A 20053-nucleotide genomic window follows, 5' to 3' on the forward strand; every position below is an offset into this window, starting at 1 on the left:
ATTTGAAACTGTTGCAGGTTTCTCTAGCGTCCCTACTTTTAGCCCTCATGGTTTCAGAGAAAACTTTGAAAATAGTCAGTCAGTGTTGTGTAGGGGTTATAGGACATGGTTCAAATCCCCATTCCCCATCCATAAAGCTCACTGGGTGACTTTGGGCCAGTCACAATCTCTCAGCCTACTAGGCCTCATAGGGCTGTCGTGAGGGCAAAAGGGGTGGGTGGGGATATGCCACATTGAGCTCCTTGGAGGAGACGGAGAATAGAAGTGTTATTCTTGCAATGATATTTTAAGCATTCAGTGCTCTGTTCAATGTATTTGTTGCCCATCCCCAGGCTTTGAGATGGGGAAGGCTATATAAATAGCTAAATGAAAATGAAAGAGGGACAAGGAAGCCAGGTAGCAGGTCACTCACCGTTCTTGTCGGCACGTCGAAAAATCTGAAAAGAAAGAAAGAACATATTCAAGACAATCCGGGGTGGTAGTGGAGGTGTGTGTGTGTGTGTGTGCGCGCGTGCGCATGCGCACGCATGTGTATAACAAACTAACCACAAAACAGTTTAAAATACCAATAGCTCCTGCTAAATCAATGTGTCAATCCTAGTTACTGCGTATCTGAGCTAGGGTGGCCAGGTGTCCTACTTTGCATTTGAAGGGCTGTCAAAGAATACACCTCTATCTAAAGGTGTTCTCTATTTGAAGGGATGTCGGGCCAAAGTCCAGTTTAAAGGTAAAGAACCATAAGAAGAGAGCAGAGCAGGGACCTTGAAGTGACCCATCAACATTTAGCACCTGGACAGTAGACGAAGGGTGCTTTAGGCCGGCCAGCCAGCTATTGTCTTCCCCTCTATGGTGTGATGCCTTGCATTTCTATTTAAATGATATTCTTTATTTCCAAAGTTGCATCTATACATATAAATTAGTATGTTCATATTTTATGCTTCAAAGGCAAAAGACCCGACCTATTTTGGTAGTATTTTTGAAGCAAATCATTTGTTGTTTTCTGAGTAGCCACTGGGGGCGCAGGAGCAGGATTTGATGTTTAAAGAAAAATTAAACAAATGCTTACATCTGCGTAAGTTTTAAAGATAAAGACATCAAAATTAGCACAGAAATAGATATTAAGGAGAACTTTAAGCATACCAAATTTGAATCAGATTGGGTCATCCGTTGATTTTTTATGATTTTTACATTCCCCCCCTTAAACCCATTTCCTGGTATGCAAAGGATCTTTGGAGCGCTGCTGCCCAGGGTGTGATTTAGCTAGCAACAACAACAACAACAACGACAGCTAAACACTGTAGGGGATAATCAAGGGAAACAGGTACGTGGGATGAAGCTATAAGCCTGTGGAAAAATTCCTTTCAACAGAAGCAGGAGGTCCACAGGGGGAGAGGAATTTGCTGCCTCCACTAAAACTCATGGGGCCTGATTTGCCCCCCCACCCGCCCCCGGAATTCCGTGTATGCATCAAAGTTATTGTATCCATAAGAAATTGCTGGATTGGAAATCTGCACTGTAAGGCACTGGTGCCACCGCAATATCAATATGTGACTTGCACATTGCGTCCGGATCAAAATTGGTGCTGGGTTTCTTATATCACATTGCTTATCAACAGGCATTTCATTGCAGGACAATTCATCCTACAAGAGCATCAATTATGGCCTAGCATGAGAGGAGCCACATGGCTAGGGGACCATTTTCTTTTGCATATTCAGAGAACTTTTCCTATCCTTTATCTGCAAGGCCCCCATGGAGGGTTGCCTATGCTTTAGCAACATGTAGGGCATCCTTTCGCTCCTTTACATAATCTAGGTAAGAGTGCACGAGGGGGAAAAACACAAACCTGAATTGCATCTTCACTCCATTCCTGTTACTCTCATGTGTTTAAATTTTCAGCAGTTTTAGAGAACAAGGATTTGGCTTAAAATATACCAGAATAAAACTTTAAGTGCACTGCCTGCTACATTGCGTTGTCAGGGGGAAAACATTCATAAACCTGACAGTGCTAAAGAAACATGAGTATCCCCCTACATAAACTCCTTGATAATGATAAAAAGAAAAACAGTAAAATAATCCTATGCATTGTAAATACTAATAATTCTATCATGGCATAAACCGCCATGGACTAGAGCCAACTTCATCAGACACACAAATGCCCTATTCAGGAGTTCTGTAATTGACAATAGTAAACATACCAAGGAGGGGGAATGCTAGCCCCACCCCCTCCATTGTCATGTTTGTCACCCTCTACTCATGGAGGGCAACTTTGTGAAGAGGACAGCCTCCTGTACCCATGGGAGCTCTCCGTGTGATCTGGAACGCTGATTTTCCAACATTCCAGATCACGTGGAGAACACCCCCTCCCCAAAATAGGAGGCTCTCCTCTTCACAACCCCACCCCCTATCAGTACGATGGAGGGGGGGCAGGGCTAACATACTCCCACTCCCCAGATTTTTACTACCCTTGATTACAGAATGCTTGAATAGGGCTAAAGTGTTATCCTTAGCTGACACACACACTAACCAATTATGGGTTTTATTCCTGTTATATTATTGTAATAACCTGTTTGATTAAGCAATAAATTCTTTTCTCCTTTGATGTCTCTTGCACCTGGAATACTTTCCCAGAATCCCTGCATGATGCACTTCTCTTACATACTCCAAACCTCTCCTCAAACCCCATGATTTCCATGTAGCTTCTGGCACAAACCCCTGGTCCTGTGCCCTCTATTGTAACTAAGCTGTAACTATAAAATAAATGCATATTCTTCGGCTATTTCTTCTGTTCCATTCCCCCATCTTTCTCTGTTGTCTCCCTTATGTCAAGTTTGGATGGATGGATGGACAGGCAGACACTCAGATGGATTAACTGACTCACATGCGTGCATACCAGAGTACCCAAGAAAAACATTTGCAAGTATTTGGGTCAAAGGGCAGTGAAATACAAATGGTAGCGGTATGTCTATGCAGAATCCAAATATATATTCAAGATAAGAACAGAATAACTCATTTATGAAAGCAGTCACTGGAGATCTCTCCTCTTCCCTCTCTTGTTTTATGGAGGTTTTTAATTTAAAAGTAAAATGGTCTAACTACATACAAATTTGAATATTACCAAATAAAGATCTATAAACATTCAGAAACACAAAAACAATAATTTAGAACATATATGTAAAATTGAAGTCAAATAAATAGCAAACTTAATCACAATAAGTTAGACAAAATACTTAGCTAAAGAAATATAGTGTGGATTCCTGCACTGAGCAGGGGGATGGACTCAGGGCCTTAAAGGCCCCTTCCAACTCTATGATTCTATGGTTCTAGTTTTCCCAACACTTTGTATGATTGTATCTTGTCTTGTGCATAGCTATTTCAAAACATAAATTCCACCTATGCTATATTAATTTAACAAACATAGTAGAAAAGAATCCCAGAGTATCAACTAAGTCCAAGCTCTGTCCAAAATTTAATTTGTTGATAAATTCCAGTTCTACACTGTCACGTTTGAATCTTTCTTGAAAGTCTTTTTGCAAAGTTCAGTCAGTGACTTTCTGATCCAATATCTGGTGGGCTACATCCAGACTATTGCTTTATAGTGGTATTGAAGTGCATTGATAACTGTTGGGTTACAATCCACATTCCATACACTGATTTCATAGTGTTATATCCTGCTTTTTATTCTATGTTCGTAATTATTTGACACAAGGTGTAGATCTGGCCCTAGTGACCATTGGGAGAGTAAAAGAGGAAGGGGGGGGGAATCCACGGATTCACCCCCAAACACCTATTTATCACAGATCCACTTTGTCTGATATCCCAAGTGAGAGGGAAGGAAGACCTAAACCCTGAATAGGCCACTACTGAAATACTAAATTAAAATTCACCTTCCTACAGTACCCTTTATAAATCTATCTGGCTGAGACAAGCTCCTGCTCATTAGCAGTTCTCTTTCCCATTTGGGAGGTCATGATAATATTTTAAATGGTGCCAATTGCCAGGCGTATCTTCATAAAACTTCCTCAGTATGGCAAAAGTGTTCAGTACAGGAAACCAATTTTTTGAAGAAACGAGGTCATAGAAGAATTCAGTTTTGTGCATGATATACTACAGTCTGTAATGATCTCTTTCGTGACTGTCAGAAGAATGTGAATTATTAGAAGCAGGAATTGAAAAATAATTTGCTGTTGGCTCCTCCCCAGTCACTTTCACACCTTCCCCCCAAAAAGATGGACTGAGCTATCTCACCTCTCTCTGCGCCTTGCCACGGGCTGATGCAATGAGAACACACTTGGCTGGCTTCAGATGCATTGAGGAGATGCTAATGTATTGTGTTTATTCGTAAAAAGCTGACACAGGGTACTGCAGTAGTATAACGGACTGCGCTCCAAGCTTTGCTTTAGAATTGAAGTGCCTTCAAGAGGCAGGGTTGGGGGCTCCGTCAGACTAGTCACCTAGCGGTGGCATATCTCTTTAATCCAGGGGCCGACTACAGTTCTGGAGAAAGGGATGCATTCCAGTAGTGGGGGCAGGCCTGAAGGCAAAGGACGCAGGGCCAAAAATTTTTTTGGGGGGGAATGTCAGCATATTTTACTTAAAGCACTTACTGAGCCTGTTTGGACAACATGCTGAGCCATGGTGGTTAAGCATTTTGAGCTAAACATTATGGCTTACTGTGTCATGTGAACCATGACTTAGCGTGCCGTGTGAACCATTCCTAACCATGGTGGCTACATAACCATGGTTTAAACATGCTCACTAACCATTTGCTGCAAAAGGGTTAGTGGCCTAACCATGTCTTAGTGTGTTGTCTGAACAGGCCCACTACAAGTAATTAAGTCCTAGATGAGGCACTTCAATATGGTGGCCATATGAAAAGGAGGACAGGGCTCCTGTATCTTTAACAGTTGTATTGAAAAGGGAATTTCAGCAAGTGTCATTTGTATATATGGAGAACCTGGTGAAATTCCCTCTTCACCACAACAGTTAAAGCTGCAGGAGTCCTGCCTAGCGTGACCAGATACAAAGGAGGGCAAGGCTCCTGCAGCTTTAACTGTTGTGAAGAAGAGGGAATTTCATCAGGTGCTGCATGCATAAAAATGACACCTGCTGAAATTCCCTTTTCAATACAACTGTTAAAGATACAGAAGCTCTGTCCTCCTTTTCATATGGTCACCCTAACTTCAACCATTTAGAAGGGGACAAGAAATGACCAAGGGGTGAGGAACAGAACCACCTGGACACAAGGGGAGTGGGGTGTGAATATTTAGGGAACCCCAGAGGGACAGATTTGGCCCCAATCCCAAGATTCAGGACTTCTGGCCTATGAAATTGCAAACAATCCAAACGGAAGATAGAATGTCATAATTGGATGCAGTGGAGGCTGGTGGCTCTGATTTCAGTGGGGCTGTGTATCCCCTCCAGGTTTCAAACCAGACAGAACTCTAAAGGAGCTGTGCAAGTTGCCAAACCTATTTTGGGGATATGGATCAGCACCTCGGATAGTTCCTTTAGAGTTCTGGTTGGTTCCGACTGAAACCTGGATTGGATTCACAGCCACATTGAAATCGGAGCTACCAGCTTCGACTGCTTGGACATGACTCAGTCTACAGCCTGTGCTTTTTAGCAATGAATCACACATGTCAGGGTGGTACGTTCTAAAGCACATTAAATTGGTGATTCACGTAAAGGTATAGGGCCTGCCAGAGAACAAGGAGGCCATCTCCTGTCAGCTCTATGGCCAACTGGCAAAGACCAGTGTGAGTTAAACCACCCCACTGTTTGAATTGTGGGTGTCAGAAGTACTGAAACTTTCAATCCAACAAATTAAAGTTATCAGCCTCTTCCACAATAGGAATGTTGTTCTTGTAGAACAGTTGTACCACAGGTATAACTCCATGTGAGACTCCACCCTCAACAGAAAACAAGGTCAGCTTCCCAGATCAATTTCCATGTGGGGACTTGCAAAGCAATGGGTTGGATCCAGATTTTGTCATGCTTAGAGTAGACCCATTGGAAACAATGGGATGTAAGTTAGTCATGACTTACTTTTCCCATTGATTTCAATGGGTCTGCTCTAAGCATGACTAATTCTGGATCCAACCCAAGATTTTGATGAGCATGGGTAACAAAACAGACCCATGTGAGCAATGCTAAAATAGGAACAACAGGCAGGTATGTTGCTTCAGATTGATCTAGTAAATTTGAGTTGCTCAAATTTTGCCAAGGAGATATCACTTGAAAAGCTCCTGACTTTAAATACCTTCTGATGGGTCTTCTTTGACTGGGAGAGCACATGAACACAACTAAAGACTTTTCCACCACAACAAAACACCTCTGCACAACCTCTGCTTTTGCTGCGCTAAAACAAACTTGCTCTCATCTTACTAGTGTTAGATAATGGGTACCTGTGGGAGCAGAAATTGAGTCTGCCAGAGATGCATGGAAATATCATTCTGCATTCTCGGAGAGTCCATTAGCCAGATTTCAGAGAGTTTTCCATCTAAATAAAGAAACTTGCATTTTCATCCACTGGAGATCTTTCTGAGTTTTAGAAGAAAACATTCCCCAGACAGGAAGAACTTCCCAGTGGGTTTCCTTCCATGAGTGTTGATTTCTTAATGCTTTGCTATTACCATGTTAAGAGGTATACAGCCATAAGCACGCCATGCTTCCAAATTACCTGGCCTTGCATGCCCTGTGTGCATGATTAGAACTCTCCTATCAAAGTCTACGGGAGAGGTGTGCCTAGGGGAGAAATTCTCTGTCCATGAGCACTGGAAGATTCTACCTCATCTTAGAGCCCACCTACACATATAGCTAAATCGCACGATGGATAGACTACGGGCAGAGGTCATTCATTTGAAACCTTCCCCACAAAAACATCTCATGTGCAGAGATTGTTAGGGCATCAGAGAGGCTGCTCGTCTAGAACCCTTCTCCTTGACTTTAGCATTTCCACAGTCAAAAGAAGGTCTCTAGGGACCAGACATTTTGCTACCTGAGGAAAAGATAAAAAGATGGTGCCCCTCTCACATTTTGTATACAAAATCCGACTGGACTGGCAGTTCAATCTTTCTTCAGTACTGGCAATGACAAAGCATGCTCCCCAACACTGGAAGGCAGAGGTCTAGCTTAAGGGTCCCAGGGCAGTCTGTGTGGTACCTTGCTGAAACACCTTGCTGCTACTGCCTCCCAGAAATGGGGCAGCTAGAGCTGGACCCTCAAATGACCACCGAGAATGTGGTGGATTCATCACCTGGACCAACAAGGGCATGCCAGGGTCCACCCGGGCTGACACTGGTCACTGCAGTTGGTGGGGCTGTGATTCTATTCTGGGTTTCAGTCAGAACCAGCCAGAATCCTAAAGGAGCTATCCAAGGTGCTGAACCATCAAGAATAACAGTTTGTTGGACAGTGAGGTTTTCCTAGCTTATCTGTAACCCAAAGAACAAGCTATGTTTGTTTTTTAAAACAACAAGAATAGAGTGCAGCTCAGGCTACTGCTGAGTAAATTAATGGAACAAAAAGCAGATGGGGTGGAGATTTCAGTCATGTGTAAATTGGTGCGTGCAGAGATTGAGTATCATTCCTTGATATGAGAGAAGGGGTATTCAATGCGTGCCCTTATTTTCGTTTGAGACATGCTGGAGTGCATGTGAGCAGTGGTTGGTATGCATGTGCCTTGGGGTGTGCAGTTAGGGTGGCCATGTGTCCTGATTTGAAGAGGACAGTCCTCTCTTTGAAGGACTGCCAATCCTCTGCCTGAAGAGCAGTCCAATCCAGCTCTGGTTTCTAGATAAAGAAGGGAGACCAGGGCCTTGAAGTTGGTCATCGGCAGCACACTGAGCAGGCAGGCCACACAGGTCAAATGGCCACAGTCTTCTGCACTAGGGTGAGGTGTATTGAATATCTCCTTAAACAATAGTCACTAGTTCTAAATTTTCTTCTATAGGTAGCATCTGAGGGCTGTCTTCACAGCGCCAGGTTAGTGCTGCCTTCCTCTGAAACCTTATGGTTCCCCCTCCTGGGGTGGTGTCAGGCAATCCTGATGCTGAGGAGGGAGTACAGGCTTTCCTGTGGCCATCCAGGTACAGGAGCTGTCTCCCGCCCTCTTCCTGGTGGCAGGTGACCAATCAGTGTTTGCCTTCCACCCGGATTGACCGCAGAGTGACATCAGATGGTGGAAGAGTTGTACTGACATTGCTTCAATTGAAGAAGTCTGGGTAAGTCCCTGACTTTTTCAATCCACAGCTTCGTGGGAAACGCACACCCCCCCCCCAGTGGCTGTGGAGCTGTGCCTGCATTGTATAACTGACTCAGCTCAGATATGCAGCCACTGCGTGGCTTCCCCTGAGTAGATTATGCAAATCTATATCCTCTTTTTTGGAAATAAGTAAATGGCCATCCTATGCACAATTCACAAGCCAGTTTGGATCCTAGATTTCATATCTACACAGATATGTGTGTGTATGTGTGTGTTTGTATCTGCAAGCTTCATGATCTTACACACACACAAAATGATTCTGTCCCAGTTCTGAGGGTTTGTAATTACATTGTTTATTTTATTTATTTATTACATTTATATACCGCCCTCATAGCTAGAGCTCTCTGGGGGGTTGTTGCTTAGTGCATACCTCAAGAGGATTAAATCCTTTTGCATTGTTAATTAACCTTGCTTTACCAATAAGCTCAAGAGCAATGTTGTGAACAAACAACAGCTCTATGAACAAAGTCTGGAACCATCCCAATGAAAAGTGTCACCTTCTCTGTTCCTCCTTCCTTGCACCCAACCCAATGATAAAACTCTCCACCTCAGAGCCCTGAATTTCTCAGGTTCAAGATTTCTCTATTGTTCCACAGAGCCCAAATCTGCTCATCTCCCACTATCTGCAAGATTGGTTTTTCTCAGCAGTAATTATTTATCAGCACGTCCCATCACCTCATACGGCACCATGCTGCCATTTTTGTGTTGGGGTTTAAATGATAAACACAAAGGTGCAGGAAATTGCTCTGAGGTAACTGTTCATTACTGCAAGCAAAATAACTGCAGGATATTTTCCCTGTCCTGAGCCTGAGGTGAATTTAAAGAGTCGCTTTAATGTTAAGAAATAGGGCTGTGAAACAGGGGGTAAGGGAATGGCGTGAATGCAGCAGACAGCCATCTTGTCATCATGTTTGATCTGTTCAAAGCTTCCTTTCCTCTTTTGTGAAGAACCATGCAAAGGCCTCAGCTGGACCTCAGCATTTAAGATGTACCTAGCTGAGGGGGAGTAATAAATGGGTCAGTGCAGTTTCTACAGTACCATACATTTTAACAAGGGATGGATTGGTTAGGGATTCCCAAGTAACAGTTTCTCCTCCTGTGGATTAAGTTTTTTTGTGTTTAATTCTTCTCCAGCTCTCTTCTATTTGTAGTCATGGCTGGTTTCTGTTCATCTTATATACCTGTTACTTGAAACATCTATGATTTTAAAACTACCCATTGGATAGCACTGCTACTGAACTATTTAACAAAACACAGCTAGGATCATACTGGTTGAAAACTGGAGCTACATCACTGAAAACATGTTTTTGTGTGCGGCAGTCATGTCAGCGCCAGGATTGTGAGGGCCCTTGGGCAAGTCACCCTCAATGCCCCCCTCTCTCAATGAGCCTGTTCAGATAACACACTAAACCATAGATAGGCTAGTAACCCTTTTGCAGCAAATGGTTAGTAGCTTGTTTAAACTGTAGTTATTAGGGATGTGCTCCGCTTCTAATCGGACCGGAGAAGCAGTAGCGGAGCGGGGGGCTTCGCCTGCCCTTAAGGCGGAGGCGAAGAGGATTGGGGGGCCGGCGGAGCGTGGCGAAGAGGATCGAGGTGAAGGCGGATCCTTCGCCTCGATCCGGAGCTCCGCCGGAAAGGTAAGTGGGGTTTACCGGGCCCTGCCGCTGCCGCCCATGCGGCGACAGCAGCAGGGCCCGGTAACGCCCCCCGCCCTCCTCTCCCTTACCTGCCTCCGTCTGCGGTCCATCAGCGTCTCCAATTGAGCCCGTGGTTCCAGCAGGAAGTCTGGGCCGCACTTGCGGCCCAGACTTCCTGGTGGAACCGCGGGCTCAGTTGAAGATGGCGACGGACCGCGGACGGAGGCAGGTAAGGCCCCCCTCCTCCTTACCGGGCTCTGCCGCTGTCGCCGCATGGGCGGCGATGGCGGCAGGGCCCGGTAACCCCCCCTATGGGGGGGGACCGGAGCTCCGATCCGGATCCGGAGCTCCGAGCGGAGCGGAGTGGGCACAGGCGGAGTGGGGGTGGGGCGGAGCGGGCCGATCCGAAAATGGCGGATCTTAAAGTGAAGCGGAGTGGGGGGGCCGTGCACACCCCTAGTAGTTATATAGCCACCATGGTTCACACAACAAGCTAAGTTATGATTCCCAGGACACGCTAAGCCATAATGTTGAGCTCAAAAGGCATAACCACTGTGGCTGAGCTTGTCATCTGCACAGGGTCAGTGAGTCTACCTTGTCACTGCCGTTGTCACCAGCTGTCATTACTCTTCTTCATCACCTCTCTCATAATTGCTGCCAGTTACTTGTGACACTCAGAGAGCCAGTGAGCACATAAGCAGGGGCATCGATGCTTCCTTCTTCTTGCCACCACTATTGTCTAGACCAGAGAAAGAGGCAGGTGAACAAAAAAATTGGAATTGTGAGGAGGAGGCTCTTATCCGTGGGCCCCTGCTGGGTTATGGGTCCTCAGCAGGTGCCCATTCATACCTACCCTTGACACCAGCAGCCGTACTTTTAACAGGCCTTTATTCTATTTGGTGCTCACCCATTTCAGCTTCCCCAATTCAGGCACTTTCACAACTTCAGAAGCTGCCAAACTGAAGTGACCCAGACCTCAGTGCAACACAATTAACTTTTGTAGAGCTCTTGACAAAGAGTTCTCCTAGCATGGAAGCTCATTGATTAAATACAATAGTGATTCAACTTCTATTCCAGGTAAATGAAAAATGTAATCCAGTCCCATGTGACAGGGGCATTCAGAATCCTCCCCAGCAAGTGTGTTTCATGCGCTAAATTTTTGTTTTCTTCCTGTGTACAATTACCACTCATCCATTGTTGTTTTCGCCTGCAAGAGCAGCTGTTGGTAAGGCTATAATAGTATCTTGCAGCGTGTTGGCATTTTTTCTCCCCTGTGTGGGTACAGGTAGGGTGCAGACGGCGGGTGGGATGTATTATCTCTCATTTGCTAATGCAAAAAACCCTTTCTATTGTACGTGATCTGGCTGGCTGCAGTGTTTAAGAGCAACCCAGATGCACAAAGAGGAAGCACTTACAGCTGTACGTGGCAGGGAGATGGCATTTCCTTACAAACTCCCACTTGTCCTTTACATTCGCAGCATGCGCCCCGTTATTAAATATGAATTGGCTTTGCAGCTGCTCTGTCTTTTGATTCACAGTCCTTCAAGGCGAGGCAACTAGTCATGGGTGTTGTGGGAAGGGCCTGAGCCTCTCCTAGGAAGAGGCCCTCTGACCTACACTGGCCGTGTTTCAGGGAGTGCCATCTCTCAAGATATAGATGGTTACTCTACGGCGGCTGAGCGGCTTTGGTTTGGGTAAGCCCTTATAGCTGGGGTCTCTTATGTGGTGCTCATCAGCATCAAGTTCCTCTTGCACTCTCTTTATCATTTTTTAATTTCAAAATGAAGATAACAAACTAAAGAGAACTAAAAGAAGGCACTTCAAAACCAATAAAGAAACAAAGGAGTTCACTAATTATAACTCTTAGTCTATCACTGATATGCTTATATAGGGTGACCATATGAAAAAGAGGACAGGGCTCCTGTATGTTTAATAGGTGTATTGAAAAGGGAATTTCAGCAGGTGTCATTTGTATATCTGGGGAACCTGGGGAAATTCCCTCTTCATCACAACAGTTAAAGCTGCAGGTGCCCTGCCCTCTTTTGTATCTGGTCACTCTAGTATAGCTCCTGCACAACTTTAACTGTTGTGATGAAGAGAGAATTTCACCAGGTTCTCCATATATACAAATGACACCTGCTGAAATTCCCTTTTCTATGCAACTGTTAAAGATACAGGAGCCCTGTCCTCCTTGTCATTGTTGGGGGAAATAAGTAGGTTGTACAAATTCCTCCATGCAGATAAACACAAGCGTGAGTTTTGAATCTTCAATGCAGTTTATTTAGAGAAGTTCTTCAAAACAAAACAACCAGGCTTGTAGCAGCAAATTATAACAAAGCAATTATCTCACCATTAATCAAAGTAAGCATAACAGCTTTACAGTTCTTCTTGGCAAAAGTTGGCTTTGCATCAAAACAGCATACTCCTTTCTCTGGCAGCGGCGGCAGCTTACACCATACCCTCAAACCTCCACTGGCTGACTGCATATTGCTATGGAAGAGTGAGCCTTATACTCCCTTCACTCAATCACCAACAGGTGTGCTGAGCTTGCAAGTCTCAGCCAATAATCTAACCTTAATTACTGTTAAGGTTAACACGAAAACCTGACAGTCATATGGTCACCCTAGCTTATGGAACATCTACAGTGTTGCACTTCCTTGTTTCCCTGTGAAATATTTGATTGTTAGAAATACATGAGTTATTATGCATTGATTTATATGTACTTGTCACTCATCCCTGCCCCTGGAAATCTTCTTTGGAGGATGAGCTGGAGCCTCCTGAGTCAGGCATCCTCAGGCAACAAGCTACTTCAAGGGACCCTGGGCCTGACAGAGAACATCCTGGCTCCTCTGGAGAGATGGATTCAGATCTCTGCCTTAGAGAGCTGGAAAGCTCTGCTTCTGAGTCAAGAGGCGGACGCTGAGCCTCCACCTAGCTCCTGAGAACGCCGGCACCTAAAGGTACAGGCTGGGCCCATGGCCAGCATTAAGGAGTGTCTGCTTGCAGAAAAAGACTCCTCAAGAGTAAAGGAATTCTCATGAGTAGAACTTCTTGGGCACTGTGTGCTCCAGCTACTTGTTCTTCTTTTTACAGGCACTACAAAATTAGGAGGACTGTGAGATGGAGACTTCTCAAAGGCCACCAAGACAAGTGAGCTTTTCACATGAGTTTCCCACATCCAAGCTCAACACTATTGTGCTTCTACTGCTCTCAGAAAAGTCTCCTCTCCCCCCCCTATTAAGAATCTAATCTGCTCTCTCTAATTAGGCAGATCTAATCTGTCAGTTCACAAGTTGCCACAAGAGATGTGACGTGGGCTGCCATGAGGGGTAGAGGCAGTGGGGGAATGTGGCATCACCAAATGTTGCGGCAGAGAAGTTTCACGACGATGTGCCACATGTTTGGAGGATTGCACCTATTAGACAATCTCACCCCCCCCCCCTCCTCGCACTAAACCTTCCGCTCTCAACTGCCTGTCCTCTACCACTTCCCCTCTGACTGATTGCCAATTGTGTTAGATTACAGACTGGGTGTCACAAGGCGGGAGGGGGGAAAAGTCAATAAGAAGGAAGCTGTCACTGCTTGAATTAATGCCAGCATAATTCTGACTGGGAAATGATAAGCTGCCATCCTTTCTAATCTAGATTCCTTAGAACAAAGCACACTAATAATAGTAATCTCAATTAGCACCATCTTGATGTCTAAGAATGGACAACTGAATGACAGCTGAGATTCTCCCCACAGCAGCCAACATTAGCGCCTGGCTACATAGTTAAATATTTGCATACAGTTGCAATATATTAGCTTAGCGGTAAGAACCAAGCTTTTACAGAAGGTTTAAAAAATGTACAAAGCTGCTAATTTCCACACCCTGCAAATTAGCTTATATATATATATATATATATATATATATATATTCCCCATGACCCATTTACTGAGGCTGCCCGTCATAGAGCATCATCACACAGGGGAAAATCGTGTTTACTTACCGTCGCTTCTCCGCCTACATGGTTGTCCCTCATTATTTCCTCTTTTGAAAGAGGAAGTAAACAACATGCTCATTGCCCATTCAGTGGGCCTTTTTGATCCCTCTGCTTCTCCTGCACACAGCAGGAGATAGCAGCAACTTCCATTTTAAAAATAAGTCAGACTTACTGGGGTGTGGTTTTTTTTTATGCGCAAAGAAGGTTAGAAGGGGCAGGAGGTGTGCGGGAGGTAGATGACATTGTGAGAGGGGACTGAGAAAACGTAGTAATTTTCTGTTCAATCATGGGCAAAGTGAATCTGGGGATAGGGCAGGTTCCCTTCTGGTTTACACCCTTATACAACATCCTATGAGACTTTTTTTCTTTTTTTTTTTTGGTACATAGGTGCTTTGAAGGCTAGCACAAGCATGCATCAGCCTATTATGTACTAATTAGGGCAGAAATGAGAGCTGTCTGTCTCTCAATCCCAGTTGCCAAGAACAAGATCAGAATTTCGTTTGGTCACTGCTATTAAAACTCAACCACAGCACTGGGTAGGTCACGGCCAGCAGCACAATTCTGTGAACTTTCTATAGAGAGGTAAAGGATGTGGTACAGATGATCACTCCCTGCCTCCCCACCCCCCCAAGCAACATCATACTCATGTTGCAGTCTATATAGTGGGGAAGAGCCGTAGCTCATTGTGATAGAGCACGTGCCTTGCATGCAGAAGGTCCCAGGTTCAATCCCCAGCATCTCCAGGTAGGGCTGGGAAAGAATCCTGCCTGAAAAACCCTGGAGAGCTGCTGCCAGTCAGTGTAGACAATACTAAACTACATGGACCAATGGTCTGACTTGGTATAAGGCAGCTTCCTACAGGACTGACTCAAGACATTTTGCTGACTGAGGGAAAAGGCAAGATGGTGCCCCCTTCCATTCCATGTAGAGAAGTATGACCCCTGCCCCCAATGTCCAATCTAGGGAGGGGGTCTGCCATGGGGAAATCTGGGCTGCTTGGGGTCCTGCGAATTTCCCTGGAGCCTTACCACATCCATTGGATTTCGCAGAGTGGCTCTCCTCCATTCCAAATGGTGTGATGGGCTAATGGCGGCCGCCATTAGCCTATCGCGAGAAAATTATGGCCGTAAATTGCGTAGCTTCTGGCATTTCTGGCTGTAAAGCACTTCCTTCTATGTAAATTGCAGCTATTTATGCTGCCATTTACCTGGAAGGAACTGCTTTACTGGTGCAAATGCCCTAAACTACATAATTTGTGGCCGTAATTTTCCTACAATAGACTAATGCTGGCTGTGTTAGCCTATTGCACTGTTTAGAATAGAGGAGAGCTGCCCCGTGGGACATCCAATGGACCCAGAGATCTGGACCTGGAGATGAGCCTGTCTGCTGCAGGATCTACAGGTTAGATTCTTCAAAATCTGGCCTTATTTGAGTCTGCAGCGATTTTTCTGCCATCTCTAATTCCATGTACAAAAGCTGCCTGGACTGGTGGTTGACTGTTTCTTCAGCACTGGCAATAGGGCAGCATCTTTCACCACACCTGAAGGCAGCTGGCTATGTTAGGGGCCACAGGGTAGGCTGTGTGACCCACAGGTCTCCCCTCATACTCCTTGCTGCCCCCTTATGCCACCTGAGGCGACTACTTCACTTTGCCTAATGCTAGGACAACCTTGCCTGCCCATGTTCCTGTTTTAAAAACACAGTAAACAAATGCATGATACAATAACAAGATTTCTATTCCATACAGGACCAGAGTGAGCACACACATCCTTGGATGAGCCTGTCAGTCATGCCTGGGCCTCTGTCTGTTCTCTTTATTTTATTTTTTTGACTGACACTAATAAGTAAACCAGGCTTGTGCAGATGGATTTGCTGACACCTGCACCATTTTAATCCTCCCACAATGCAATGCCCACAACTCATACATTGTGGATCTTTTATTGGGGAAAATTTAAATGATGCTGTGAAAGCAAGCCCAGCCACTCAGACTGTTGCTTGTCAGCACTGGGGGGTTCCTTACACATTATCAAAAAAGAGGACAAAAGAGGCGGCTGATCCCCATACAATTTGCATTTGCAAAGTGATATGTGTAGACAGACATTTAGAGATAATGACTATATAATTTAAATCAAAATACAAGACATCGCACCATAGTAGAGAAAACTGCTGTCCAGGTGATAAGTGTTTGTGGGCCAATTCAAGGACCCATATGTTTCTTCATCTTTAAATCAGATTTGGACTGGGCAGCCTTTTGAATAGAGGATTGTCCCCTAAGAGCCTTTCAAATGGAAGACTGTCCTGTGTTCCTCCCTCCCCTTTTGATTGTGAATCTTAACAAAACAGAACAAAAAAAATATATTGTGAAGAAGAAAAACAAAGAAACATTACAGATATAGGAATATCATCTCTCTCCCCCCACATCAGATATACCATTCATTAAAAAAAGAAGGGGGAGTTACGCATAGGTTTTAAGAAAAGCAGACCACAGATCTATGTATTTATTCACTCGCAAGTCACGCCTATATAACACCCGTTCAAATGTTGACAGTGCTATTAAGTCCTCAATCCATTGCATTATGGGAGTTGGGCATTTCTCCCTCCAATGTGATAGTAGAAGTCTTTTAGCTGTCATAAGGGCTCCGAAAATCCATTTGTGTGGATGATGTGTTAACTTCCAAGAAACCAGTAGGTAGTTTAGGAGGACATGCACACTGTTCCATATCAAAGATAGTTTCAGTATAAAGTTTATCCTTATTGTGACCTCCTCCCAAATAAGGGAAACTACTGAGCATTGCCAAAACATATGAACTAAAGAAGCATTAGGTGTATTACATAGGGTGACCATATGAAAAGCAGGACAGGGCTCCTGTATCTTTAACAGTTGCATTGAAAAGGGAATTTCAGCAGGTATCGTTTGTATATATGGAGAACCTGGTGAAACTTCCTCTTCATCACAGCAGTTAAAGCTGCAGGTGCACTGCCCTCTTTTAAATCTGGTCACTCTAGTATAGCTCCTGCACCTTTAACTGCTGTGATGAAGAGGGAATTTCACCAGGTTCTCCATATTTACAAATGACACCTGCTGAAATTCCCTTTTCTATGCAACTGTTAAAGATACAGGAGCCCTGTCCTCCTTGTCATATGGTCACCCTACTCAATAGTCATTTTATCTATTAAGAAAAGCATATTTTGGTGGGAGCTATTTTGAGCAGAGAAGTAGCAAAGCGAGGGAATGGCAAAACCTCTCCCCCCGCCCCGGCTGCTTTTTTGCTCAAATTCTGCTCCCTGAAGCTGCTTTTCGTCCAGCAGGATTTCAGTTGCCCCTTACAGGATTCCCTTAAAAACATGCATCTGGAACTGCCAAGCCAGCAAAGAGCAGCTTGGGGGGGGGGGAGGTGCAGGGAGAATGATTTGAGCAGGAAAATGGTGGGGGGGGGAGGGTTAAACACTCCTCCCCCTGTTGCTTCTGCCTTCAAAATTGTCCCTTGATGAAGCTGCTTTTCTTAACAATGAGCATTTCTACACCAGGAGAAAATCCTGCAACTGTGCCACAGCTTTCTCGCTTCCATTTTCATCCCACAGTCTTGAGGTGCTCTCCTTACACCCACTTCCCTTCCGCCTCCCCTTCTCCCCTCTTTAAACAGAAGTTCTATATGTTTCATTTATACAGCCACAAGATGGCGCTGTCTCCTGTCTCTTTAATAGCACGATGTGCTCTTTTCACGATGAAACCTACTTCTATTCCATTTTCAGTTATCGCATATAAATAATGAGAGAGGCACTGGAAGATTGCAGCGTCATGAAACTGACCAGGAAACTTTTATAAGCGGTCAGTCATGAGGCTGCTATAACTGGTTGTTTAGAAGAGCTCATTGTCAGGATATTGTTACATGAGTTTGTATGGTACCTGTAGTTTGCTTCCAACACCCAGAAGATGCTATCCAATATTAGATTATCTTAAGTCCTATTCATTGCACTGTGTCTACTCTAAGTAGGACTAACATTGGTTAAAACCCAGAGTTTCTCTTCACATAGTACTCATTCACTCAAATGTTCTCTGAAATGTTTCAAGAAATGCTACTTTTCTGTATATGTTGAGTAAAATACTTTCAGGGTGAGAAACAGTGTGGTGCAGTGGTTAGAATGTTAGACAGTGATTTGGGAGATCTGAATTCTAGTCCTCACATGGCCGTGAAACTCACTGGGTGACTTTGGGCCATTCACTGACTCTCAGCCTAACCAACCTCACAGTGTCATTGTGAAGATAAAAGGGGAAGGGGGAGGGCCATATCAGCTGCCTTGGGTTCCTTGCAAGAGGGGAAAAGGCTGGATATAAACTTAATAAATAAATAAATAAATAAATAAATAATAATAATAATAATAATAATACATTTTAGAAAGTTGTGAGAGAAGATGGCTGTTGCTTCCCCTCCCCCCTCCCTTTGCTGTCTTTTCCTGTGGAGCCAAGACGTCTCTGGGATGATGAGCTGAATTCTATTCAGGCACCTCCATCACCAGTACAGTAAATCCAAAGGCAGAATTATTGTTCCAGATAATGGTGGATGAGTCAGCAAGAAGTCAGCATGACTTTCCATTCCTAGGCTGCCTTTGCCATGTTAACCGCAAGTGAAAATCTTTAGGTTGCACCCTGGGACAATCCCATATCGCCACAGAGCTCGGGGGCGGGGGGAATTATGAGTGTGAGAAGATACAGCACAGTGGAGGTTTGCACTGAGAAAGAGAGAGAAAGAGAGAGGCCTTAGCTAGACCTACCTCTTTGTCCGTGACGGAGGGGTGAAGATCTCGCAATGGTTTTATCGTGAGATCCCCCTCTGTTTACATGTGGCACGCAATGACCTCAGATGGAGAGGTGTTGCGCCCGGCATTTTTTTTACAGTTAAAGGGCCAGCAGGGCACAAATGCTCGTGCACAAAAGGTAAGTTATTTTTTAAAAAATAATTACTTCCCCCACCCCACCCCCAATGGGCGCAGTGCTCCTGAGGAGCGCTGCGCCCTGTGCGCGGGTCCCGGCAGGAGCCAGGACAAACTGTGGCGCTTGGTCATATGTTCCACGGTCTCGGGCTCAGCCTGAGACCGCAGAAAAACTGGGCCTAAAGGGGAGGGCGAGATCCAGGGGCAAGGGAGGGATCATCCCTCCCTGATCCCGGGATCCTCTGTGCATCATCTGAATGCACAGGGACGATCTTGGGGATCATCCCGGGATTTCACCCCATCTAGACATGGCCAGAGAGAGAAGTTGCATATGTGGATATCTGAATAAATGCTCATCCTTCTATATACTTGCAAACACTGAAAACTCTTTTCAGAACTAAATACAGATGTAGAGGTTTACTTGCAGTGGCCACACAACTATCCAATAAGGCTGCCAGCCTAAATACACTTAGCTGAAAGTAAGCTCCATTGAGACTTACTTTGAACAGACATATTATAGGACTGCATTGTTTTGAAAGAGGTGATAATTTGGAGATGGATAGGTACAGAGTATTTTCTGTTTTAAGGATATTCTCAATAAAACTGTTAAATTAACAAAGTGGAATTTTTAGATGAACAAAAATGCTGTTGTAAAAATAATAAGAGCTGTCATTATCAAATCTATTGCAATTATTAAGATGGAGATGTTCATAGGTTCTTTTGGGGGCATTGTGTACCAATTGATGCATTCTTTTGATATGTGATATTGTTCTCTCTATTTTTGGTATTTTGAAACTATAATAAAAGCATATATATATATATATAAATAGAGAGAGAGAGAGAGAGAGAGAGAGAGAGAGAGGACTGTACTGTAGCTGACCAAGATAATCACACCCAAATGCATGCATGTCTGTTTCAGGAATGCTACACAAATTTGCAATGAATGTGTACACCAAGAGCTCTACAATATTACGGCCAATGAAACCCTATTGGGTTGGATCCAAGCTTAGTCATACTCAGAGCAAACTCATTGAATTCAAGGGGTCTACTCTGAGTATGACTAAGCCTGGATCCAACTCAATGTCTGCACGTAGCCTAAAACCTATCTAGAAGCACAGCACAGACTGCCTCCTGCCACCTGACCCCTTTCCTCCATCATGTGCATCCTTTACATCCACAGTCTGTTGTTTTCTACCCAACTACTCTCAGCACTGAGCAAGCCTAGAACCAGCCTT

The 20053-nt window shown here is 44.5% G+C and overlaps 1 protein-coding gene across 1 annotated transcript in view; it reads right to left on the reverse strand.

The window, feature by feature from the left end:
* NECAB3 (N-terminal EF-hand calcium binding protein 3) overlaps positions 1-20053 on the reverse strand; it is a 105378-nt gene that overhangs the window by 70740 nt on the left and 14585 nt on the right. The window contains exon 2 of the mRNA XM_063119908.1: positions 413-437. Coding sequence (XP_062975978.1) covers positions 413-437 — 25 coding nt within the window. The remainder of the gene's footprint in view (positions 1-412; positions 438-20053) is intronic.

The sequence above is a fragment of the Elgaria multicarinata genome, chromosome 1 (genome assembly GCF_023053635.1).
Source record: "Elgaria multicarinata webbii isolate HBS135686 ecotype San Diego chromosome 1, rElgMul1.1.pri, whole genome shotgun sequence".
NCBI lineage: Eukaryota > Metazoa > Chordata > Lepidosauria > Squamata > Anguidae > Elgaria > Elgaria multicarinata.